We start from the raw sequence: 27,866 nt of genomic DNA on the forward strand, positions 1-27,866 counted from the left end.
AAAATTGTTACGCATACACCACAGTGACCCGCTCATGGTCAACGATAGTTGATACCACTATTTATCACTGGCCCATTAGTTCAGGAAAATAAAAAATATGTTATGTATCCGACTAACAAGTTTGCTTCTATAAAGCTTTACAGTTAGTTATGTAGCTCCTGTAAAGTTTTATAGAAGGGATATTGTTTGTTGGGTATGTTTTGTATTTTTTTAGGTACCTACTTTAAATTTGTAACAAAAAATTCAAGTGTCTTTAAAATCTTGGAAAATAATTGATTTAAGAAATATGGAAATTATTCCATCAATATCCAACGCAACCCTGTGTAGACCTGTGTAGACAATATTTTTGAAAAAAAAGGTTAACTTTCTTCGAGTTCATAAAAGCAAGCAATAAAACTTATAATATTGCCCTAATTTAAAGTAAATTCTGACTAATTTATTTCTTCTTAGAAAGAAGTACTAATAATTCCAAAAAGCCGGAGAACATTTCTTACAACATTTCAAATAACATCAAATTATGCATGATTTCGAGGCAATTTTGAACACCACATTCAATTAAACCAAAATCAGTATTATTCGACAATTAAGTAAATAGTAATTGGCCATTTTATGAACAGTCTTTTACTTAATGAACAAGGAGTAATGTAGATGTAGTCAATATACATATGAATAACGTAGACACAGACATTCAAATCATCAATGATAATATAAACTTATGCATTTCCTCGTTTTGGATTTTTTTTTATTTTACATCTCATTTTCTGCTTGCTTGCTCAGAAAAGCAATATTGAATAATTCTCTTCTCATTTTCCTCATCGAATATCCAAGCAATTCATTCTAAGAAAGTATGCAAGCAAAATTCCTATAATTGTACGATCCCTTATTACTTGCGATAGAGCATTAAAAAGTTGACCAGTTTCTCTATAAATCAGGTATAAAAATCCCAAATTTCAGCATGCAATTATATATCAATTACACTGGTTTACAAGGGTTTTGTTGCCGAAACAAAAATATACTTTTCTGAAGGTTTTTGGTGTGCTGAACTCGAATCCGAAGTCAGAAACAACTAATCAGCTCCCGTTTTTGAGATATTACCGTTAGAAAATGCAAAAATACGTTTTTTTGAATTCTTCGGACCTTATTCTTTTGTATAAAGAAAATTGTTTGAGCATATTTAGTAACGGTTTCTATAAGAACTGTTTTCCATCTTTCGACACCTTTTTAAATCTTTTCAATATCTTTTATATTGCCCGAGATATCTCAAACTGAAGTAAGTGGGTTTGGCTTCATATATCATAAAGAAGATAATGACGTTATAAAATGTATAAAAATACCAAACAACTTAGGATATCTCGGGCAGTAAAAAAGATATCGGACAGATTTAAACAGATTTAAAAAGGTGGTAAATAGTACTTATGAAAACCGTTACTAAATATGCTCAAAAAATTTTTCTTATATAAAAGAATAAGGTCCGAAGTACTGCATTTTCTAACGGTAATATTTCAAAAACGGGAGCTGATTAATTTTTTTTGACTTCAGATTCTAGTTCAGCACACCGAAAACCTTCAGAAAAGTATGTTTTTGTTTCGGCAACAAAAAAAAAAGTTTAATTTTGTTAACCAGTGTTATCGATTGATAGTTGTTAAACATAATAATTTTTTATCATAACGTTAACGGTACTTGTCATAGAACCTTATTTTTGGTTTCTGAATTTCTTGTAACTAACTCATGTTTTTAAAAAATATCTCTTAAATAAAAACACCAAGTTGGTAATTTTAATTAGAAAAAAAGGTCAATACCGTTTTACTCCCATTCAATTGGATTAAATTGTATAAATCATTTTACAAACATACATTTATAATTTTATTTTTTTGTTTCTTCAACTTCCTCAACCAAAATTCTTCTTATTCTTCCATTGGAACTGGTAAAACCTCTTCGGTAATTTCGAATTTATGGATTTTAGTATCCAGTACAGCGGTGGTTCCCAATTTGAAATCATAATTCAACTAAAAAAAAAAAAAACAATCAAAATTAGATTCGAAACAAAATAACCAATTCCTCTTCTTACCTTCCTTTCACCCTTCTGATTCGACAATTCATAATTTCTCAAATAATCACATGAATCTTTACGAATCACACACAAATCAACATTTGATCCGGAACCCAAATCGTTAAAGATACCAGCACGAATAGCATCGCGCACAAGCAACTTGCCTTCTTCCTCTTCCATATCGGGCTTCCAACGTGACTCAAACACAGACATGGCAGCCAAACTTCCCGATCCCATTGTCGCGTATGGAAGTTTGTCGGTGGAACCGTGAGGATGAATGCAATAAATGTAGGCGCCAGTTTTATCAACTCCACCCAAAACCAAAGCGGCACTAATGTGTCCTTGGTAACGGAACAACATCTGCTTGAGCAAAGTGTTGGCTGCTACAACTGGGACTTGACGGCCAGTATTCAAGCGATGTAATTCCAATTGAGAGGCAATTGAATCAGTTGTCATTTCTGTGTCTGCGGCGGTACCAGCTCCACAACAACTAAAATTGACCAAATTAATAGAGTTCTCAGATATATAGCAGTCGCACTTTGAACCTTTTCACAAATATATTTCATCTTTTAGCAAATAGAAGGCGTGTTTTTTCTACAACTCAGTAGCTACCCATTTTTTTATTTGATTCGAAAAACAATAAAAAAAAATACTTACTTGTGTAATTTGTATTATTGTTTAGTGAATAATATAAAAAATGAGTAGCTACTGAGTATTGGAAAAAACACGCCCATAATACAACTAAAAACAAATCAATTAAACCAAAAAGCAAATATGTATACTTAAACTAAAGCAAATTATTTAAACTTAGCAAATCTATTAAAAAAAAAAATATTTCACCTTTAACCCCTTGTAGCCCCATGTGACATTTCTGTTACTAACTAACAAAGATCCCACAAAAGCCGTACAAACTGTATTTTTTTTTAAGCTTATAACATAAGTTCAACATAATAATTTAACATAATTTTTAAATATTTCTTTATCGAAATAGTACACCATATTTCTAAAAAATGGCACCAATAGTTTTTTATGGGCAGTTCATGTTGAAAGCTAAATTTTGTGTAAAAAGCACGAAATTCAGAAAAAAATATTTTTCCTGCATAAAGCATAAACTAACAGGGTTTTATTTTTGGATTTTAGGAAAGTGCCTAAAAATAAATATTAGATGGGTTTTTGTTTGAATTTTGGCATTTATGTACATATATGATAAAATATATTACTTAAACTTAAATTCGTTATCTTCTTCCTTGGCTCTAGGTCTAAGTTTGAAATTTTTAGCTAAGTGAAGTTTCATTTTTCTTGTCAGATGTTTCCCTATTGACTGAACTGCACATTTTCTTTATAGGCTCTTATTGTGGTTTTTGGGTGATACGGACAGCTTCTAAATCTGCATGCCTTCTTTATAGCACGATATGAAGACTTAAAATATGTTTGGGTTCGAGGAAACTTAGATGAGTGGGAGGGTTTTTTTGGTGGAGTAAAGTGAGGTTTATTTTAACATATTTAACGGGAAAATAAGACAGAGTCCAAGTGCCTTAGTTTCGAAGAAAAAATAAAAATCAAGTTGTAGACGGAACAAAATTAAGGTGTGTGTGTAAAATCGAGAAAAAAATGAATAATCATAGAACCTAGATAGCAGTTCTTTAAGAAACAAAGAAAACTACGAAAAAACTATAATAAAAACATGATACGAGGGGAAAAGAGCCTTATAATGAAAAGAAAAGCGCACTATCCTTTGGTTGGTGTATTCGATTCTTCCGTATTTAAATCTTAAATTAAATCTTCCCTTGCAAGTACTCTTAGTCTTTGAACTATGGAAAGATTGATAAGAAGTGCCCAAACCTAGATCGCATTTAAAAACAATAGGAAACTCCGTTAAAACCTTAAAGAATCGAAAATAGGTTGAATTTTGAAAAGTGTCACATGAGTTAAAAAAGAAATTTGCAGCGCGTGTGTTTTTTTCAAGGAATTAAATAAAATTTGTGTGTTCTGGAAGGTTTAAATCATTTTTAATTTGATTTAGGAATAAGCGAACTGCTTTTGCAGCGAAATTATAGCCATTAGGTCGAAGTATTCGATATTCCCTATTTTGATAAGAATGGCCTTGATTTTCCGTCGTTTTGTTTCACTGCAAATTCCTTTTCTTTTCTGGGGAATAAAGAGGTATTGAAACCGTCAGAACAGGGCCCTATTGCACCAACCACTTTGCACTTTGCATTTTGCAAATTTGCACTTTAACTTTGCAAATTCTGTTGTACCAAACTCCAATTTGCAAAGAGGAAATTATTTTTTTGAAAAGTAATACAAAAATTCCTTCTTTGCAAATTTTGTTGCACCAACCACAAATTTTCAAAGCACAAAGTACCTACTTTTCTGAAAAGTGCAAAGTTTTGCCAATTTGCAGAGAATTCTTCGATTTCGTTGCACCAACCAAAAAAACTTTGCACTTTCTATATCAAATTCTGCTAAGTTTTGCAATAATATGCAAAGACAAAATTTCATTTGCGGATGGCCATTTCTCATGTAAAGTTCGGGTATATTAAATGATAATTTAAAATTAATCGCTTTGAATGACTTTTTGAAGATTAAGACTACTATTGGGAATATTTAACTATGGTTACTATGTGAAAAGAAGTTGAAGTGGCATTATTAGAATTTGTTGTGTTCTTTTTAAAAAATCATTTAGGAACGATTTGTTGTTAGATAATGAAAAACTGTCAAACAAATTTATTTTTTTAGAATAATTCCAATTCCTTTATTATAACCGAAAATCATGTTTTTATTCAAAATAAATTTTCTCCCATCATTTCCAAAATTCCATTTTAACTTAATTTTTCCGCTGATTAATGAAAGTAATACAAATTTTTGAATTGTCTTGAAAACCAAATATCTTATTTCTTAGATCAACAACTCACTAAACTCGTATCATGGAAGTGAGTTGGAAAAAGTTACCAATCGTGACTATTTGACAAATTCAAAATTATCCGTCATTCAAATAATGATTGCAATTTAAAGTTAAAATAATGAAATTATATTGATATTAAAAATTCTATTATTTTCTTCTCTAAACAAATTACAACAAAGCAACAGTCTAAGTAACTATAACCAACAAAATAACAAATAATAGAGTAAAGTACAACAAACTTTCAAAAGATATCGTTGTTTAACTTTCCGATGACAACAGGGGTGCTATACCACCCCAGGCTTGATTTTTTTTTAGATACAATTATTGTTTTTTTTTTTTTTGTGAATTATCTATTTTCTGATTCTGTTGAACCCTATGAAGTGTTATGATGAAATATATAATTTTTATTGTACCTAAAAGTATTTTTTTTGTAATTTAATTTTAGGACAACCAAAAAGTGTGTCGTTATAGGAAGGTTAAGTAAAAAAGAAGACTTCAACCTTTTTTAACAACAAAAAAAAAAGTTGAAACTATTTATTGCTTTACTTTGCAAATTTTCAAACTACGCAAAGTTCCATTTTTAGTTGGTGCAACGTCCGCACTTTTTGCTTTGCAAAAAAAAACATCAAAAATTGCAAAGTGCAAAGTGGGGAACTTTTAATTTTTGGTGCAACACTTTGCACTTTTACTTTGCAGAAAAGTATTTTTTTGCAAAGTTGCAAAATGCAAAGTGCAAAGTGGTTGGTGCCATAGTAGTAGAGTAACTAAAGTAAATTATTAGGGAATCCGGCCGAACAGCTCTGATTTTGACGATTTTTTTTTTCAAACGTAGGTAATTAAAAATACTTTAAAGTCTATAGATTAAAAATTGCCGGTGTTGCCGTATTGTTTTTTAAAATTAAAATTAAATTTTTTTTTAACAAAACCATTTTTTTTTGCTTAAATTTCATAAAACAAATGATAGCAAAAGATTCTCTAGGTAATTTAAGGAAAATATATAAAAGGCAGTAAGGGACAACTTCCATCGTTTAAGCGATAAATGCAATTTTCTAACATTCTGACCTCAAACACAAAAAAAATATTTTTAAAACAACGGCAACACCTACAATATTTTAAAATACATTTTTAAAAAGCCAGAAGCTCATTCTTATCTCTTAAATTTAAATCCACTAAATTTAATCAAGACTTTTTGAAAAAATGGTCCCCAAACTCAGAATTAAAAAAAAAAATATTATTAGAAAAATAAAATTTAAAATGACTTTTTTCCAAACTTTATCTAATAAAATATGAATTTATTTAAAAAAAATTTTTGGCCATAAATATTATCAGTTGAATTTCGAAGCAAAAAAGGTAGAATATATCACACTTTTGAAAAAAAAAATGAAAAATTACTTCAATTTCAATGGTTGTTTTTTATTAAAACTGAATGTTTGCATTGAAATAATTAATTTTCTCAAAGACCGTGGTAAATAGGAACTTTAAATTTTTGCTATTTAACTTTCAACAGTAAGGGTTATTAAATGAATAAAAAATAATTGTATGTTTAGATGTTGAACTTAAAAAAAAAATAAGTTACATTTTTTTTCAAAACTTTTATTAAAAAAAGTTCTTCGAAAATGAAATACTTTTTAATTTTTTTCATAAACCATAATACATATTGACATTTCCTTTTATGAAATTTAAGAAAAATTTTTGAAAAAAATTTGTTTTTGTTCACAAAAATCTTCAATTAAATTTAAAAAATAAAAACGGCAACACCGGCAATTTTTAATCTATAGACTTTAAAGTATTTTTAATTACCGACGTTTGAAAAAAAGATCATCAAAATCTAAGCTGTTCGGCATTTGAACTCAGTTGTCCCATTAAACCAATCAAAAGTCAGAAAGATGCTCCTTGGTGGAGCAAAAATCTGTCGAAACAGAGATCAAAGGTGCGTAAACTGTTCAATGAGGCAAAAAGAACTGGGGAGTGGGAAGGTTATACGGCAGAGTTGACAATTTACAACAAAGAAATCAGAAAAGCAAAAAGAAATAGCTTGTGAGTTTTTGTGAAAATATTACCGCTACTCCAGCTGCAGCGAGACTACACAAGGCTCTAGCGAAAGACAAAACCATAAAGTCGCTAGCGCTTAGATACAATGATGGTAGCTTTACTGAAAATGAAGAACAAAGGTCGACTCTGCTACTTAACACTCACTTCCCAGGATCGCTTCCAATGACAGGAAATGTTATAGAAAGTGCAACTTTCAAACCTAACAAAACAGACTGGAAGTTAGCTACAGCTATCTGTTCAGGCAAAAGAATTGACTGGGCGATAAACACCTTTCAACCTTTTAAGTCACCAGGTGTCGATGGTATCTTCCCTGCTCTACTTCAAAAAGGGGCGGAAGACCTGATGCCGTATATCACTAGCATACTTCGTAGTAGCATGGCACTTGGGCATGTACCAAGCCTGTGGAGAAGAGCTAAAGTAATTTTTATTCCCAAAACTGGGAAAAAAGATACCACCCATCCAAAGTCATTCAGGCCAATTAGCCTGACATCATTTCTACATAAGACTTTGGAGAAAGTAATAGATAACTTCATTAGATCAGAAGTTTTAATAAATATGCCACTTAACCATCGCCAGCATGCTTACAGGGCAGGAAAATCTACGGAAACTGCCCTTTTCGAGCTAACAAATTCCATACAAAGAGCTTTGGATGCAAAAGAAACAGCCCTATGTGCTTTCCTAGACATAGAGGGAGCATTTGATAACACCTCTCATGTCGCTGTAAACAAAGCTCTTGAAAGGAAAAAAGTTCCTATCACTGTAGTGAGATGGATCAATGAAATGCTGAGCACAAAATGGTGTCTATCGGCAGGACTTAACATCAATCCTACAAAGACAACAATTATACCATTTACCAAAAAAAGACTTCTTCCCCGTATGAAACCTATACGGTTAGCTGGAGAAGTAATAGAAACACAGAAGGAGGTTAATTATCTAGGTATCACACTAGACAGTAAACTCCTCTGGAACAAACACGTAGAAATAACCACTGGTAAAGCTACGAAAGCCTTAATGATTTGCAAAAGATTAGCAAGCAATTCATGGGGCTGCAAACCATACATCCTAAGATGGATGTTCACTATGATGGTAAGACCTATAATTACCTATGGTGCGGTAGCTTGGCACAAAAGAACCGATCTTGCAACAACTAGGAAATCACTAGATAAAGTGCAAAGACTCGCATGTGTCTGCATCACCGGGGCTATGAGAACATGCCCTACAGCAGCAATGAAGGTTATTCTTGATTTAACTCCACTTCACCTTATTATTGAAAGTGCTGCTAAGGGAGCTATCATGAGATTTGCCAAGGAAGGAACTGGGGCTGGAAAATGAAAAGGCAACAGAGAAAGAGAATTCCTGTCCAGATCCTCAGAAGAAAACTTCCTTGACTTTCCAAGAGATGCAATGGTCACGAATTATAACTTTGTGAAAAACTACAATGTACATCTCAGTAGTAAAAAAGATTGGGTAGGTGAATCTATCGACTACTCTTTTAAAGAAAATACCATCAAATGGTACACAGACGGGTCGAGAACAGCGGAATGCACAGGGGCAGGCGTTTTTGGGCCTGGTACCAAACTCTCCGTACCTATGGGTCAATCCCCAAGTATCTTTCAAGCTGAGGTAAATGCCATTGTAAAATGTGCAGAAATAAACCTCGAATTAAATCACCGGAATAAAAACATTGCCATTATGTCTGATAGTCAAGCTGCCCTAAAAGCACTTAAATCCTATGAAATCAACTCCAAGCTAGTATTGGAGTGTATAGGAAAACGTAACGAACTTGGCAAAATAAACAAAGTCACTCTCCACTGGGTACCTGGGCACGTTGGTGTCCAGGGTAACGAGGAGGCGGACTCCTTAGCAAAATCGGGAGCAAATTCCCCTTTAATGGGACCCGAACCGTATTGCGAAATAGGAGAAAATGTCATTAAAAATAAAATAAAACTAGACGAGGAGTCCAGGAGAGCAAAAAACTGGGCAGAACTACCAAAACTGAGACAATCGAAAATGCTCCTCGGGAACTACAACCGAGAGCGTTTCAAATCATGTATCAGTCTAAGTAGGAACAATCTCAGGTTAATCACTGGGCTCCTCACTGGCCACTGTAAGTTAAGAAAGCACCTACATATTTTGGGTTTAGTAAATAGTGCAATATGTAGATTCTGTAGCGAAGAAGAAGAAACACCAGACCACTTCCTGGGTAGTTGCAATGCACTAATACACCAAAGATTTAAACACATGGGTCGCTACCAAGTCGAAGAGGATAAATTGCACTCTTTGAAAATACCCCAAATAATCAATTTCATGAAAGGAATTAGGTTAGAGTAGGAGCTATAAAATGAGGTACTAACTCATTTAGCTTAATAGGTTGGTACAGTAGATCTTACAGGTCGCAGTACATCCTATACCCCAAATATCAATCAATCAATCAATCAATCAAGCTGTTCGGCCGGGTTCCCTAATATTGCCAATTTTTGAGCTTTAGTTACTCCACTATAGGTCCCAGGTTTACTGTAGAAAAACCAGTAAAATTTAGCTTTTTTGCAAGTCTTTCTACTCTTCGGAACTTTAACTTGTTAGAAAAGGTCGGAAATGTCTTGTTCGTGAATTTTATGAGTGAAGATAATAATTTTCGAATAAAATATAGTCAAAAAATACAATAAAAGAAGCCTGAAGAAAATAAACTTAAATTACATGACACATTTTTACTACCCGAAACCTAATGGAGTTTTTGAGATAGTTGTTAATTAACAACTTCAGTGTCCAATGAATCATTTGTGATTCATGAATTGTATTTTTTCCCATGTTTCCTACGTTCATGAATCATATATGATTTAACATTATTACTAAACGAATATTATTCTACGTCCCTATATAAACTTGTAAAAAAACATCTCTACGTTCTTGCTTGAAAAAAAAACATCAATATCACGTCCTATGAATCACATTTGAACATAAATTATTTTTTGTACCGCGTTTACAGCGTCCATGAAGCAATTGTGATTCATGAACATGTATTTTTAATAACGGATATATTTTATACAAAAAATCAGAGAAATAATTTTAATATCCTTTTGTAGGTTTATACAGCCCCTAAATATGACTGCAGTAAAAATTGAAATATATTTAAGAAAACTCATTTTTCCTCAATGAGATTTTTTTGTATATTCTAATGAGTAAATTAATTTAAAACGAACAAGAAAATATAAAAAAAAATTAAATAACAATGAACAAGGATTACAAATTATTTGCACTTTTGTGTGCGGCGTTAAAGCATGTTAAGAAGTATGCAATACCGTCTTCACCATAAGGGCACACGGGGCCCGTGCCCAGGGCCCCCATTCTCAGGGGGGCCCTGAAGGAACAAAAATTTCTCTCACACATTAATTCTCAAAACATTCAGCCCTATCGGCAATCTCACGTGAGAAATTTCCCCGGGAGTAGGTTTTCTCTCCCGGGAATTTTTCTCCTTATCGGCAATCTCCATCGGAATTTCGATTTCGGGAAAGAAGTACAGCCAACTTAACAAAACAAAAAAAACCTTCGAACACATGTCTTCGAAAATTTTGACAACTCTAATTTGATTGTATTTAGTGCACAAAAACAATTAAAATGTTTAATAGTCAATATTTATATAAATTTTTTTCTTTGGTGTTGATTTGTGGATTTTTATTCAATAATTTTTTTTTATTTTTTGCCCATTATTTTTGTGTTTTTAATTTTAATTAAAGAATCAATCAATAAAGTTTTTTAAGCTTTGTTTTTTTTTTTGACATGATAAACAAATAACTGAAATAAATTGAGGCATTCCACATAATTTGATAATTTCTTCGACCAAAGCAGCAAACAAATGCTCTCGGAATGGTCTCCTTTAGTTCCATGTTTTTTTTTAAGGTTTTCTTATATTTTATTTTTGTCTACTATTTTGCGTTATCCAGTTGCAATATCATTTGCTTTTTTTTGGATTAAGGAAGTAAATAATTTAATATTTTTAACAGAATACATATTTTGAAAGAAAAACACTTACATTTTGGCTTCAAAATATCTGTTCCCCATAAAAAATATGATAGAAATACTTCGGGGGAAAAACTTCATTCCCGATAGGTATTTTTCTGTGGGAATTTTTTCCTAGGAAATTTTTCCATTCAAAAAGTATTGCCGATACCGATTTTTCGGAATAGAGAAATTTTTCCAGGGAAATTGTATTGCCGATAGGGCTGATTTTTGTCGGGCAGACCATCTACCAAAAAATTTTATTTTTTATATGTCAACCAAACAAAGCTTTTTCTACACCTATACCAACATAACCCATATGATTTCAAGGTTTTTTTTAATGCTGATTCCAAAAAAATTTCATGATATATCATTATGTGTATATAATACCATCCTCTCCATTTCGCGATTTGTCCTTGAAAATGGCGAGTTGCGGACATGAGATTTTTCTAGATTTTTGAGGTATGTTATAGAATGCCAAACGAAGGTATTGAGCAAAAAAATTTCTATTAGTATTCATTCTTAGGTTAAACCCTTATTTGACTGGATTAATAGACGATCTGATAATTTCAATCTAATCTAAATTGAGTATTTTTATTACATGTTCTTAGAGTGTATAATCATTTTTAATGAGACCAACTATAACAATCATCTTATATCGTTTTTGGTCAATAATCATATTAGATTCATAGGACGTGTTCATATGATATGAACACTTACTACGTCCATGAATCATATGTAAACACAAAGTAAAACTTTTTTTTAACAAAGCAACAAAATTATTAATGGTAAAAAAAGCATTTTGCCTCATATCTGAGTCAGTCGCAATACTTTCTACCACAAAAAAAGATTGGACGTAGAGAACATTTTGAATCAATCTATGTAGGGACGTATTATATTTTTCATATTTATGATCATACTAACTAACCCGACGGACTTCGTTCCGCATTTTTTTAAGTCTTTATTTCCAATTTTTGGCTTTGTAATGTGTTATCCTTTTCCAATACAAAAAAATCGGGCCACAACTTGATATATGGAGCACAAACATAAAATTGTATGAAGTATTAAAAAAGCAAACCGTTTGTTTGACAGCTATTATAATTTTAATTGGAATGTGTACGAAGTTTCATTAATAAGGTATAACAACACAAATCTTCATGGGAAAGCAAAATGGTGCTATGTCCTTAACAGATCCTATTGAGTTACAATACTTTTGCTTTCCCAGGCGATATGTATGTTGTATGCATGCCACTGTTTTTTTCTGTTATTGGCAGAGATCAGAAATAAATCTCAACCTTTTGAAAGGTTCCTTAATAACTCTTATTTGATTCGGTCAACCAGTGAGATTTATCGCTGAGAGAAAAAAATAAATCTCATTTGCAAAAATATCAATTCCTAGAGACATGGGAGTGGTGACATATGAAAGCTTATAATATAATATTATTCTCAGCTACCCAATAGCGGTATAATCGGGTTTTTGGATTTTTTTTTTCAAAATTCCGAGAAATTTTTTTTCGGAAAATCCCCGAATCTTTGGACCCTCCTGGAAGCTAAGCCGCTTGAGAGCAATTTTTTAGAGTGATGCCAAAAAATAAAAATTTTTTTTTCAAAATTCCGAGATATAGCCGTTTGAAATTGGGCGGGCGAAAACGCTTCTGGAAGCTGAACGCTTTGACCTAGATATTAGAACATCGGTCTCCAATTGAAAATAAAGGTTGACTGTTAATTCTGATCTCTGGTCATTGGCAATGGTTTTTTGCGTCAAATAGTAAAAAAAATGTTTTTAAAAACAAAATCTTATGTGCCTCGAACTCCTTTCAATCACTTGCAATCGCTACTAAAATTTGATATTTTTTTGGCTATTTAGGAAATTCAAAAAGTAGCGATCTTTCTTTGTAAATTAAAAAAAAAAAAACCACTTAAAATGAAAAGATTCCGTCTTAATTCTATGCATACGTCTAAATATTAAAACATTTTCTTAAAAAGATTAAATCCTTTTAAATTAATGCGGAAATTGAATTAATAAATTGGTAGCTGAAACAACTTAAACAAATTTTAATTTTCAGTTTATCATACCAATTTTCAACAATTTTAATTGAGGAAATATCATTTTAAAGAGTTAAATCATGTTTGTTTTTATTAGTCTTGAATATAAGCTCTTTGAACTCCAAATATTGAATTTGCTCATAACTTGACAGCACCGCCATGTACCAGATCCAACTATAAAACAAAACCTGTTATCAAACGCAAAAAAATTCATAAAAGTCTATACAGCCGTCGGACTCCAAATGTGGAATTTAACTATAACTTGACAACAGCGTCGAGTCTTTCCAACTCCAAATATCGAATATTTGCCTATAATTTGACAATTGTGACACCTACCGCATACAATTATAATTTACAAAACATGGATGGACCTTATCACACAAACGAACTTTCACAAAAATCTGTCAAGTCTTTTGGACTGCAAATAGCTGCGTTCCTTTGGAAATATTTATCTACTTTTTAGTACTTAAAACTACTTTGATCTACTTTGCTATACTGAAAAAGTAGTTCAAAGCAGCTTTATGTACTAAAAAGTAGATAAATATTTCCAAAGGAACGCAGCTAATATGAAATTTGTCTCTACATACTTCGGCAACAGCGCCACCTACCGGATCCAATTTATGATACAAAACATGTTTCGAATGAATTTTATCAGACACACAAAATTTCACAAAAATCTGTCCAGTTATTCGACTCCAAATTTGGAATTTGCCTATAACTTGACAGCAGCGCCACCTACCGGGTCCAATTATAAAATAAAACCTGTTTCGGATGGACCTTTTCACACACATTTCACACAAAATTTCAGAAAAATCTGTCTAATCGTTTAGGAGTAGGGTCACAAACAAACGCACAGGATAAAAAATATATATAATAGATACAAGCCATAACTCTGATTGATGGTGTCATCTTTTCTGGTTTCACCGACGATATGTGGATTTAATGTCACAAAACGAATAATTATTTGTTTCACTCAAATCAGGCTTTTTTAATTATTTTGAAAGCTTTACAAATTAAGCTTAGTTAAAATTTTTAAAAAGCGAGAGTGTTTTTTTACTCGTACAAATTGACAGCTATGTAAAGATGCGAAAAAAGGTATTATTTTTTTTTGATACAAACCATCTACATATTAGGTCTGTTTAATGAAGAAAATCTAGAATAGAACAGATCAGAACAGCACAAATACGTGAAAACTGTCAGAACAAAACAGATTAGAAAAGTACAACTCCAAGCTTAATAGGTTTGACAAATGCCCAAAAGTTTTGAAAATGTAATAAAAAAAAATTGACTGTAATGATTTTTCATTCAAATAAATTAAAATAAATTGTCATATTTGTTCACTATTTAAATTTTTTTATTCATAAATTATAAGATTCTTAAGAAATTCAAATATTTTTTATTCATTTTATCATATTTTTGTTTGAATAAATAAAAACAGGTGTGCTTGACATTTCTCACTCACTTGCTCTACCTCGAAAGTAGGAGCAGAAAAACTTGAACTTTTCTGTGCTGAAAAAATTCATGAAACATAAAATGACAGATTTTAGAACAAGTTGGGGTGAGTTTTATTTCATGAAACACAAAAACTTGTACTTTTCGGATCTTTTCTGTGCGGAACACATTCATTAAACAGACCTATTAATACCTTTCAAACAAAAAAAAAATACCAAAATCGAGTTTATCGGCCACACACACTTAATGAACTCTTCTTTATATATAAGATATGATTCATGGACGCCGGAAATACGGTGCAGAAAACTTCTATGTATCAAATGTTATTCATGGGACGTAAAGAAAATGCCTGTCTTTCTGACACAAAATTATGAACGTAGCTACTTTATTTTACCAATTTGCATAGGGACAGTGAAGTTGTTAAAAGGTTTTTTATTTAAATATAAATTTAGTAGAATAAAATCAATATTATCTATAGAAAATATTTTTTTTACATTAACAATTTAGTCGTTTTCGTTTCATTTTCCCAAATAAGATAAGTGAACCTATTCTATTGACCGATAAAAAAACGTCTTTTTTGGGAGTATTGCACTAAATTGTATTAATTTTTTGTTTCGATAGTTTTGAGTCAGTTTTTTTTTTTATAAATAAGTTAGAAAAAGGGATATCTTTGAATATGAATCATTAAAAAGGGGTTTTATTCGGTTTTTGTAGATGAAATATATTTGTGAAAAGGTTTAACTAGGTTGTGTTTGGGTTAAATAAAAAGTGCAAATACTATAGAACAGAATTTCTTGATACTTACTACATATTCTTGGCCAAATAATGAATTTTCGAACAATTCTTGTCTGAGACAATTGGTCCTTCAGTGGCTCGAGTATCGGCGCCAAGAATTACACCATCCTTATAGATGATTCCAACAATTGTTGTTCCGGTTTTGACAACCTTTGGAGGTACAAATCCATTTTGTAAGAGTTGAGCATTCCTGAGGAGGCGAATAAGAATGAGTAAAACAAAGAAATTTATGAATTCATAGGTTATGTGGGATTGGTAGAATGACCCAGCAAATTGAATGGAAACTACAAACCTCTTGCAGTTATCGAAATTGAATCCAGATTTGGGAATGTCTCTTGCAATATCTACAGACATGTTATAATTGATTTTAGTTTGATTTTTTTATGGAGAAATTCAAAGGAAATTCAAGAAATTTGCAAAATTGTAGAAGAAGCTTTCTGTTTCTCTAGATGCCGCAGTGACAAAACACAAAATTTTGCGAAATGTCAAAAAGACAGCAATGGCTGAAAAAATCAGTTCAGTGGGTAAAGTAGTATTTCACCACAGTGTTTCTCAAACTTTTCAATTGAAAAGGTGAGTTTATTTTATTTAAAATTTTAAGGCCGTGTGTGAATTGCTTGTGGAATGGAATGATGACCCACAGGGGATTAATTCCTGTGGCTGTAGCAAGGAAATTCAAATTCGCTGTGGTACAAGTCGAATAAACATTTACTAGTTAAGTTGAAATATTTTTTTTTCAACGCACTTGATATTTCAGTGCGCAGCACATATAAATTTTGTTAATATTTTCTACATTTTGAGCGATTTTATTTGACATCTTGTACGACGGTGATTTCTTTACAAGCGAATTTGCAATCTGTTCCACCAGTTGAACTGTGTGTTAAAATATCTACTCTTTTTTTTTAAATTTGACACTTCTAGCATCTTGTATAAAATGGGTTGAAATTTAAAATAGATGATTTGTCATATCTCATGAATGATAAGAGAAGCCACAGTACACATAAAAAGGTAATATATTCCGAACTGACATTGGTCGCCAGATTGTCAAAACATGACACTTTGGCGACCAATGTCAGCTACCGAATTCTTAATTGTTTAAAATACCGACGAAAAACGCACAAAAACCAATAAACCACGCACACCACTAATTTTTAAACAATTATTTACCATTTTCCGCTATGAAACACGAAGAAAATTTGTTATTTTTCAATTTATAATATTTTTAAATGACATTTTATAAATTAAAACAAAAACAAATTTCCTGTTTACTGCGATTGAAATATAAAAATTAAAGGCCGACCTGACAGATTGGTGCCCATTTTTGACAAACAAATTTTGACAACGTTCGGAATATATTACCTTATTATGTGTACTGTGAAGAGAAGCCAAAACAACAAAAAATTGGAGACTCAGAGGAAAACTATAAAAAAAATTTTGGTTTGAAGTTAGTATACTTATTAAGGATATTCATGATACTGTAAACTCTAGTAAACGTGGTTACGAGGTAAATGTGTCAAAATGTTGTATGGATATGACAGTTAGTTTAAAGTATAACTACAACGGCCACTTTTTGCAAAAAGTCAAAAAGTGACAATTTTCAAATGATGCAGAAAGCTACCCTTAATCTAAGATTTTCACCGAATTTCAATCCGAGATTTAGAATAAAACTCGAGATTTGTGCTAAATCTACTTAGCTTAATTTCGGATTTAGGTTAGGTGGAAACGTAGTATTAAGGTATAACTACAACGGCCCCTTTTTGCAAAAAGTGAAAAAGTTAAAATTTTCTGATTCATTTTGTGACACTTTTTCTGACCACAAAATTGAAAATAATGATGCAGAAAGCTAATTTTTTGGTTTGAAAAACAATTTTTGTAGTTTTTTTTCCAAAACAAATAGCGCTAGAAGGAAATAAAAAATGTTTACTTTTGTAAATTTCCCACTTTTTCGCTTTTTAGGTCGCTGCACCCAAAATACACGTGCATCACTTTTTAAATTATTGATGCCGATTTCTGTCAAAAAAAAATAGATGACCTTGATATCTTTTATTTTTATCTATTATTTTTTTAATTAAGAAAACGATAAAAATAATTTAATTTATACAACAAAAGAAGATGGTTATGTTTTTTGAAGTGAAAACTTCTTTAGTATCGTAGTGATTTGAAACAAGATGAAACGAAAACGCGACACGACTTCAACTTGTTATAACTTTTTTGTTTTAATAGATAGATGAATGAAATTTGTACTGTAGATAGGTAATTAAATAAATTATAATTGTACAAAATTTCAATTAATTTCATATTCAAAATTCGGAGATAACGGTAAAAAGATGTTCTTTTCCAACACACGTTATATCTTTTGATCTAGTGCAAATACAAATTTGATTTAACTTTAATACGCATGCTAATAACATAACCTTTTATTTGATATATCACACATAACGGTACGTGCTCTACAAGTTACACAATCTTAAATTGGAAAAAATTTAAAAATACCTCAAAACACCTGTGGAGATCTGTTGGCGATGACCAGTGTAGGAAGTACCGTAATCTCTGTCTGGAAATTCGACATGGTTGACTTTAAAAAATTCTAACTTCTCTTGTAGACATCTTTGAAATAAGATTTATGCATCATTATACAAGGTGAAACAATAAGCTTTCACATGGTATAAGTTTTTTTATAGGTTGTCAAACAAAAAAATTGATTTAATAGCATGAGAACATAAAAATAAATGTTTTTTTTTTGCTTTTTGCATGAAATTTCATCGAGTTTAAAAAATTCTAGCTCTTTTTGTAGATGTCTCATACACCTGATCGATATGTATATTTTGAGCTAAGACAATAAGCTTACAGATTTGTTAGGGACAAAAATGGATTTAATAGCGTGAGAATATACAAATACGTGTTTTTTCGCTCTTTTTGATTTAAATTTATCGAGTTCAAAAAATTCTAACTCTTTTTGTACATGTCTCATTGACATGATCTACATAAATGTATATAAGCTAAGACAATCAGCTTTCAGATTATATAAAATTTATATAGGTTGTCGTATAAAAAACATGGATTTTAAGCATGGGCGTAGCTAGATATTTTGTCTAGGGTGGGCCAGATGATATCATCCACCTGAAGCCATGCATTTTTTTTTTACTTTGCTCCCTACAATGGCAAATTATTCGCCAAGCTCTGTTGTTTTAAATAACTTAAAATTTGTCAAAAATAATGGTTGTACAACTCAATGTTTTTGAAAATGCTTTTTGATTAATGGTAACGTATTTTGTTAATATCATTCAATATAAAGAGGAATCAAATCCAATTACGCAATATATCTTTGATAGTTGCTGTTTTTTGTTTTTATATTGTGTGGTGTTAGGTATACCCAACTAACATTTCAGCTTCGGTTAAGGTATTACAAAAGCTACATTTCAGCTTCTTTTAAACTTTAGTAAGGTTGTTGGGCATGGAAAAAGGAGAACGTTATACAAGTTTGACTCTCTATAAGGATCTTAAACGAAGCTTTACCGAAGCTTTGAGATTTGACAGATAGCTTCGGAACAGCTTGTATAGCTCTTTAATACATGTCTTATCGAAATAAAAAAAAAAAAACAACTACAAAAACAAAAAAGAATTCTTTTTTAGCAAGTTTTAAATCATGAATTTTATCTTTTGAAATGATATTATATATAACATTCCATTAGTGAGTATTTAGTATATCTATTAATAATAATTTGAAAAGTATATAATTTTTTTACCACACCCAGGAATCGAACTTCGTATCTGCTTGGTAGTAGTCCATCACTCTACCCACTCGGCCATCCTAGTATATTCATTAATGAAATCAAAAACATAATCAGTTCAAATAGCAGAAATGTCAAAAAAAAAATGTCCGAGCTAAATTATTCAATGTCAAAAACAAAAAGTGTCCGAGCTAGATTATTCAATATCAAAACCAAAAATCAAATAAAAACTTGGTAATTTCTGTAAAGCCTCTATAAATTCACTAAGCAAGCTTATCCGAAAAACAAGCTTTCTTCGTTTAAGTTTCTTTAACAGTATTGAAACAACTTATTAGAAGTTATTAAACAAGTCCGAGCTTCTATAAGCGATTAAATTCTGAAGCAAGCTCAATACAAGCTGTTTACAAAGCAGAACCTGCGAAATCTCAATTTATAGAAGCTGTTGTGCTAGTTGGGTATGGAATTCCTTTTTTTAAAAGCTTCCCAACTAACATTTCAGCTTCGGTTAAGGTACTACAAAAGCTACATTTCAGCTTCTTTTAAACTTTAGTAAAGTTGTTGGGCATGGAAAAAGGAGAACGTTATACAAATTTGACCCTCTATAAGGATCTTAAACGAAGCTTTACAGAAGCTCTACCGAAGCTTTGAGATTTGACAGATAGCTTCGGAAGAGCCTGTATATCTCTTTAATACATGTCTTATCGAAATTAAAAAAAGACTACAAAAACAAAAAAGAATTCTTTTTTAACTGGTTTTAAATCATGAATTTTAGCTTTTGATCTGATATTATATTTAACATTCCATTAGTTTTTAGTATATCTATTAATAATAATTTTAAAAGTATATAATTTTTTTACCACACCCAGGAATCGAACTTCGTATCTGCTTGGTGGTAGTCCATCACTCTACCCACTCGGCCATCCTAGTATATTCATTAATAAAATCAAAAACTTAATCAATTCAAATAGCAAAAAAATGTCCGAGCTAAATTATTCAATGTCAAAACCAAAAAGTGTCCGAGCTAGATTATTTAATATCAAAACCAAAAATCAAATACAAAACTTGGTAATTTCTGTAAAGCTTTTATAAATTCATTAAACAGGCTTATAAGAAAAACAAGCTTTCTTCGTTTAAGTTTCTTTAAGAGTATTTAAACAACTTATTAGAAGTTGTTAAACAAGTCCGAACTTCTATAAGCAGTCAAATTCTGAAGCAAGCTCAATACAAGCTGTATACAAAGTAGATCCTGCGAGATTTCAATTTACAGAAGCTGTTGTGCTAGTTGGGTTATTATCTCGAAATGCAATTGGATGGAGTTACAGCACTTTTATTTTGATGGACACACATGTTGAATTCATTCAAAATTTATGACAGCGATTGGCTTTAAAAACTGACCTCACCAAGCTTTCAATTTTATTTTATTTGCTTTATATTTTTACTTAAGGTGCTCTTGAAACCTAAGCCGAAATGTAGGAAATTAAATTTTGGGCATTGGGTTAAGTTAAGAAATTTGAATGTCTGGTTAGTAAAAAAATTATCTTTGGCTTAATTTACCTGTGTGAATTTGAATAAATTTTTAACGTAGATATATTTTTTTTTCTGCAAAACAAAAGAATTAATGATGTTAAATTAATTTATAAATATTAACATAAGCTTCCAACACAGTGTTGCCATTCACTAACAATTTTTTTCATCATCAATAAAATAAAATAGGTATGTATATTGAAAAATATTAATTTTCCCTAATACACACTCATAATGTTTCTTTCTTTATTTTCAGTTCTTGATTAGATATTGAAAAAAATACACAAAATATTCTGCAAAATATTTAGCCTCTGAAGATAAAAATTAAAATTTAAGCAAGATACATTTTTGACAACTGAAATTATCTTTTCACCTCAAAAGTGTCAAAAATGTATTCTCGTCTAAATATTTTACCCGATTCACACACGGCCTAAATATCAAAATAAAGTCTTGTGGCAAAATTTTAAGTTGAAAAACCTAATTATTGAATCCGGCCTTTGAGGGCCAGTTGTACAAATATTTAATCCACGGTTCAGCAACTTTTATCTTCTGAATTCGGTGGTAAATTTGACTTTTAGCACTGGTTCTAGGTCCATATAGGTTGAAATAGCTAGATCAACTTTAAATAAAGTTGCTAATCCGCCGAAATCGGCGAGTTAAATTCCTGATCCGAAGCTGAACCACGTTTGTACAACTGGCCCTGAGTCTGCTCATATAAACGAGGTATGTACTTATACTATAGCAAACAACCTTATAATTCTCAGCAAGCGATATTATGAAAAAAAAAAAACTGTCAGTGGGAGCTTATACCAGACTAAAGCCAGAACTATAATTGTCGGATGAACATGAAACAGACGGCAACAGCGCTCGCAACTGCACTCGACGGATGAAAACTTATCAAAAAGACAAAGAAAACAACAACAAAAACGTGAATTCGACATAAGCTTCGGACTGCTTCCTCCAATTATAGTTCTGGCTTAAAAGTTCCATAGTACTGTCAATTTTTCTAGAGTGGGCCATGGATTTTCTAGGGTGGGCCTGGCCCACCCAGGACCCCCCCTTCCTACGCGCATGATTTTAAGGTGATAGAATAAAAATAGGTAGATTTTTTATATTTTTTTTTTGCAAGAAAAATTATTTTTTAAGGTTTCACTTCTACCACGTGTGAATTGCACACATGATTTTTTTTTTATAAATTCAATTAGTTCTTCTATTTTAAGAAAATCAAAACTAACATTATTTGTATTTTTGAATGATTTGAATCGTGATCTTGCTTTTCATCAGGATCACGATCCTGATCAAAAGCAAGATCTCATGTAGTTGTTTTAATACGTGTTAACTAATGAGCTATATGGATCAAGTGGGATAATAAAAATCGGCTAGTAAAAAAACTATTTTTTTTTTCACTTTTGTACTTTTTCAATTTTTGAGCCAATGTAATAAGGCCCTTAAAAATTTCAGTTAAAATTTTGTTCATACTTACCACTTTAGATAATCGACTTGGCATCACTTAAAATCCACCATCATGCCGCACAAACTGTCACTTCTGTCAACCGATAACGAAATCAAACCAGCTGAAGGAAAAAAAATCCAAATTTCGTTCGGTTTCTTCCTCAAAAATATTAAATAACATTAAAAAAATTAAATTAATTTTGCACAAATTCCATTAAATATGACTCTCGCCACAAAACTCTTCAGCCGACAATGGAAATCAGTGCAAGTCCTTTCAAAATTCACATCATTTCGTAAGTTTTTCCTTCTCTCAATTCTTGATAAGTCTCATCATAACCTTTCATTCCTGGCCCAGGATCTATGTCGACGACAGACTCGATAACAAAACGTAATCAATTATTCGATGAGGAAACAAAACGCCAACAAGAGTCAATTGGACGAATTGAAAAAATCGAAGTACGTTATTTGGGACTGCCAGAAGATGTGACCCTCGTAATGAATCGAGGAATCTCAACGCCATTCAATTGTGCCCAACATCTAACTGAGGGTCATTGCAAGCGATCTGTTTTGGCTTTGGTTGATGGCAATATTCCATGGGACATGTATAGACCATTGCAGGAGAGTTGTACTTTGCAATTGTTGAATTTCACAGTCGCTGATCCACATTTGGTTAACAAGTAAAAATCTAATTTGTTCTGTTTCCGAAAGAAAATTTCTTTAATCTTTGAATTTTAGGGCATTCTGGAGAAGTTGTTCGTTTATGCTAGGTGCAGCCCTTCAAGAGAGCTTCAAAGACGAAGCTGGTCTTCAATTACACAGCTTCCCAGGACCAAATAGTAAGTTTTTATCTCATATTTATCCAAATTTTTAGTCCAGACAAAATAGACATAAAAAAGGGCAAACCCAGAAATAATTCGAATAGAGCCGAAAATTGGTAAAGAACATTAAAATGTCGATTAAAGTAAAATGTGAAAAGTCCCCAAAAATCCCATGTGTCGAAAAGATTAGTTCAATAATAGAAAACACACTATTTTTCGTATACTGCCCATAATTTCGTAAAGGCCCTAACTACATTTTTCATACTTCTGAGTTATAGAAAAAAACACAAAATCAAAAACCGCAATTTGCATATAAAAATGAAAAAAAAAAAAAAATTCAAAAACATTTCGAATTTTCTGGCTTAAAAAAATAAATGAGAATAAATCAGAGACAATGCCCTAACTCCAAATATTCAAAAAAATCAAAATCGAAAATTTTGTAGTTAGGGCCTTTACGAGAGATTATGGGCAGTATAGTCCTCTCTGAAAGCTAATATCTTCTAAACGATCACAGCTAAGAAAAAACACATCTAGAGCTTTACTATGGAAAACTTAATGGGCTATAAAATAAAATTATAATATTTTTAAAAAACTTCGTTTTAGAAGAGTTGAGTTTGAAAAACTTTATTTTTTGATTTTTGTCCAAATTTAAAATTTTTTTTTTTTAATTATAATATTATCTCTGAGAAATTCAAACTAAACTAAATTATGTAAAAGAGCACATAACCTACGCATTCTTTGTTTCGATAACATTGACCATCTGACAAAAATAGACAAAAACGTTATTTTCGATAAATGTCACTCTTTTGAGCACATTACCTTTCAAACGATAATTGTAACTAAAGCATATCTTAATTTATTTTGTGGAAAACGTTATAGTCTATGAAGTGAGTTTAAAATATATTTCAAAAGCCTTATATCTTAGAAGCTAGGTACCTACAAAAATTCACAATTTTTGAGTATTGACCATATAAAAAAAAAAATTGTTTTTTTGAACGACTACTTTAACAAAAAAAAAACAAAAAAATATTTTTATTAAAAAGAGCACATTATTTACCAGTTTTTTCAAAAACAATTTTTCGATAGGACTCACCGTTTAGAAGTAATAAGCAGAAAAACCGTTATTTTCGCCATTTGACACATTTTAAAATCACAATATCTTCTAAACGATATCTCGTAGAAATAAAATGCACGACTGGTGTCGCACGTACTTGCTCTTATGCTAAAAGTAACTCTAATGTTAAAGCTTTTTATTCAAGAAACACCGTTTTAAATTATGTTTTACAAAAAACCAAGTATGCCATTTTATTACTTGCATAAAAAGGTATTTTTAGAAAAAAAAATTTTCCAAAATCGTTAGAGCCGTTTTTTAAAAAAATAATTTTTTATACATATGTAAAACATTTTTCAAAAAAAAGTTGGTATGCCATTTTAAAGAAATAATTAATTTACACATAAAAACGAAATTTCAAAATTTTTCACCAACCCGTTTTCAACAAATTGATTTTTCAAAAAAAAAAATTTTGAAATATTTTTTAAAAATCCAAAATTGCACTTTTTGAAAATTTTCTAAAATTTTGATATTACCATTATCTAAACGCATTTGCATAAATTTTTGTTGAAATCGGCTTAATTTTGTACGAGATATTCAGAAACCAAAAAAACCGTTCTATGACAGGTACCGTTAATAACGGTACAACAAATATTTTTTTATTTCAAAAGTTGGCTCGCATGTGTAATACTACACTTACAAATTTTAATCAAAATCGTTAGAGCCGTTTTTGAAAAAAATTAACTTTTCTATTTCCGTACCGTTAGTTTTGGTCATAAAAAAAATTTCAATTTTCCCTCTAGGGAATCACCAAAAACTGCTAACTACCAAGTTTGAAGAAAATCACTACACTCGTTTAGGCTGTAGCTCGAGGTATGTATATACAGACAGACAGACAGACAGACAGTATTGCCGGACCCACTTTTTTGGCATTCTCCATCATCGTAATGTCATGTAAAATTGTTATCTCGAGTTCGATTTTTTTACGAATCCTAAACTTGCCCTATAGTACCTACATATATCGCAAGTAAAAAAAGTGGATTACAAAACCTACAAGTCTTCCATATACTTTTTTACTTGCGATATAGGTACTATATCAAGTTATGCATTCGTGGTATTACGATGATAGAGAATGCCAAAAAAGTGAGTCCCGGAAATCCGTCTGTCTGTCAATCTGTCTGTCTGTAAAAGTCAAACTTGGTATGTAGCATTATTTAGCGGCTCTCCAGAGAGGTTTTGGAATTAATTTTTTGGACCAAAAATAACGGTACTTGTCATATACCGATTTTAGTAAAATTGAAATTGCTCAAAAACGGCTCCAAAGATTTTGTTTAAAAAATTAAAATGTAAGTTTTAAGACAAGGGCTCATATGCAAAAAGAATGAGCTTAAGCTCTATCTCAGTTTTTAGTACATTTTTTTGAGCTCTATCTCAAGAAAATGAGACGGATCTCAAGAAAATGTACTGAAAAGTGAGATTTGAGCAATAAAAATTATTGCATACGAGCCAAGGTCTATCTACTAATAAAATTTTTTTTTGAAAATCATTATTAACGGTACCTGCCGTTTTTTTTTGAAAAAACGGGACATTGAATTTTTTGAAATTTTTTTTTTAGATGTTGATTAGTGATTTCAACAAAATGGCATACCAATATTATTTTAAAACCTTTTTCCAAAAAATTATTTATAAAAAATTAGTTTTTTAAAAAATGGTTTTAACGATTTTATAAAATATAAATCAAAACTGCATACTTATATTGAAGGACAATTTGATTTCAGATTTTGTTTTATTAAAAAAAAAAAACGTTTTATGTTTGTTTTTGTTTTGTTTTTATATAGGTACTTACATTTCCCAAATTTCTTTATAAAAAGTCTTAAACATTTAAGCAACTTGAACTCTAAGAGCAAGTTTGTGAGACCCATTTTGTTTTTAATAGCTACTCCCGTTTCAAAGTTATATAATGAAAAACCCACATTTTCAACATTTAAACTTGAATAACGTTTTACTTTAATCGACATTTCAATGCATTCCTTTTCCCTACTCACAAGAAATCTAAAAAAAAACTTAGTTTTAAATTACAGACCAATAGCTAAACTATCTGCTATTCCTAAAATGTTAAAATCTATTAATTGTGGTAATTTTTCTATTCATTGTTCCTCCGTTTTATGTGACAGTCGACATGACTTTGTTAAAAAGAAATCCACTGTAACTAATTTGTTACAGTTTAGTACATTTTGTATGGACACGCTTAAAAAAAACAACAGGTTGACTGTATTTTTACTAACTTTAGCAAAGCATTTGACAAACTTAAGCCGCGTTTTATTGGTAATCAGTATTTTACTGAGTAAACATTTTATGCTGCAAACAACAACAATTGATTAATTTTATTTATTTATTAATGGATCCTTATTGTTGAAGGATCAAAAATGTACAAGTTTAGAAAAAATTTTTTTCTATAAACCAACAGATAAAAAACTTTTGTTTATCCTTAGCAATCTACTGAGTTACCAATGAAACTGTCTGGGAATGATGCAATATTAATAGTTCAGTTTTAAATATTGAAAAAGGTAAAACAATGTGTTCCGCACGCAAGAAAAATGTGATTGTCTATTACTATGCGATTAATTTGTCACCATTATGTAATATGTCTAGTTTTACTGACATTGTGATTGTTTTGCACTCTAAACTTACTTTTATTGACTATTTTGACTATATTATTAAAAAAGCTAAGATGGTACAATACCTATGAAGCGTTAGTATTTAACGGAATAAACTAAACTTATATAAAAATAAACTAAACCTTATTATCACTTGATTTTCTTTTCTAGTCAAATCTGGTAGCTTTGTCCATGATATCTACCTCTCCGCCCAAGGATGGTCACCCTCGAACCGTGAACTGAGGGCAATCTCCGCGGAAATGGTCAAACTCGCTGCCAAAGACCTCAAAATCGAACGACTCGAAGTAAACAGCGAAGTGGCAATCGAAATGTTCAATGACAATCGCTACAAAAAAGAACAACTTCCAAGTATTCTATCCCAGAATCAAGGAAGAGTAACTTTATACCGAGTGGGCTCACATATTGACATCTCCCGTGGTCCAATGATTGCTTCGACAAGGTTCTTAGGCAAATGCACAGTCGCTGCTGTTCATGAAGTAGCAAAAGAAGGCAAAGATGGTAGCATTTATCGAGTTCAAGGTGTTGCACTTCCAGCTGGAATTGTAATTAATCATTTTGCTTATGGAGTATTGGAAAAGAGGGCGAAGAAGAATGTAAGTTGTTGAGATTTATTGACTATGACTTTGAATGAGTTGGTTGATTTTTTTTTTTCAGAATCCTGCTCGATTGCCAAATGAACCTTTTGAAGAGCAAGCAGCTGAACAATTAATTGCTTAAGATAAGATTTTGAGGTTATGTTTTTGTTAAATTTTAAGAAAAATAAAAGAAAAAAAAAATAATTCAAGAAAATTCAAGAAATTTTAGGTAAGTTACTTTTACTTCTCAAATTCTTTGAAAAATGTTTGCAAAATTTTGTCTATATTCCTATGAAGTTTTTGGCAACGTAACGGGGTTCTTCATGAAAAACCCGAAACAAATCTGTGGAAATCTCGCTTAAACTTTTCAAAAATATTCTAAAAACCTTAAACCACTTAAATCCCAAACTTGCTTTGAAGATGTCAATTTTTGTTTTATGGGTAAATTCGTTTTAAATTTTGTAATAAATTTTTGAATTATTTTAAATATCGTAAAATCTTTAATATTGATAAATGATAACTTAAGGCAGAAGGGCTATGAGGTTTAATACAGCTCTGAAAATATGAGATGTTTTATACTAAATTTTTGAAGTTGCCAAAAATATCCCAAAATAATTTTTACCTCAGAAATGAAATGCGTTAATTTTCTATTAAAATCAGATTTTCTATTAAAATCTGATTCTCTCTGATTTTTTTCAAGACATTTAGATTTTGTACTAAATTTTTGAAATTTCCAAAAAT

The 27,866-nt window shown here is 31.0% G+C and overlaps 2 protein-coding genes across 2 annotated transcripts; one reads left to right on the plus strand and one right to left on the minus strand.

The window, feature by feature from the left end:
- Positions 1 to 1,773: 1,773 nt before the first annotated feature.
- On the minus strand, positions 1,774 to 15,773 carry LOC129918891 (proteasome subunit beta type-7). Its single transcript, XM_055999640.1, has 4 exons — positions 15,589 to 15,773; positions 15,307 to 15,486; positions 2,069 to 2,540; positions 1,774 to 2,006 (listed from the first exon to the last, which is right to left on the minus strand). The coding sequence occupies exons 1-4, from the start codon at positions 15,648 to 15,650 to the stop codon at positions 1,905 to 1,907; spliced, it is 816 nt and encodes a 271-aa protein (XP_055855615.1). The 5' UTR covers positions 15,651 to 15,773; the 3' UTR covers positions 1,774 to 1,904.
- A 6,314-nt stretch (positions 15,774 to 22,087) lies between these two features.
- Positions 22,088 to 27,497, plus strand: LOC129919913 (39S ribosomal protein L39, mitochondrial). The gene is made up of 6 exons (XM_056001023.1): positions 22,088 to 22,296; positions 22,359 to 22,680; positions 22,739 to 22,839; positions 26,701 to 27,143; positions 27,205 to 27,354; positions 27,423 to 27,497. The coding sequence occupies exons 1-5, from the start codon at positions 22,224 to 22,226 to the stop codon at positions 27,265 to 27,267; spliced, it is 1,002 nt and encodes a 333-aa protein (XP_055856998.1). The 5' UTR covers positions 22,088 to 22,223; the 3' UTR covers positions 27,268 to 27,354; positions 27,423 to 27,497.
- Positions 27,498 to 27,866: the final 369 nt, after the last annotated feature.

This window comes from Episyrphus balteatus, chromosome 4 (assembly GCF_945859705.1).
Source record: "Episyrphus balteatus chromosome 4, idEpiBalt1.1, whole genome shotgun sequence".
Taxonomy (NCBI): Eukaryota; Metazoa; Arthropoda; class Insecta; order Diptera; family Syrphidae; genus Episyrphus; species Episyrphus balteatus.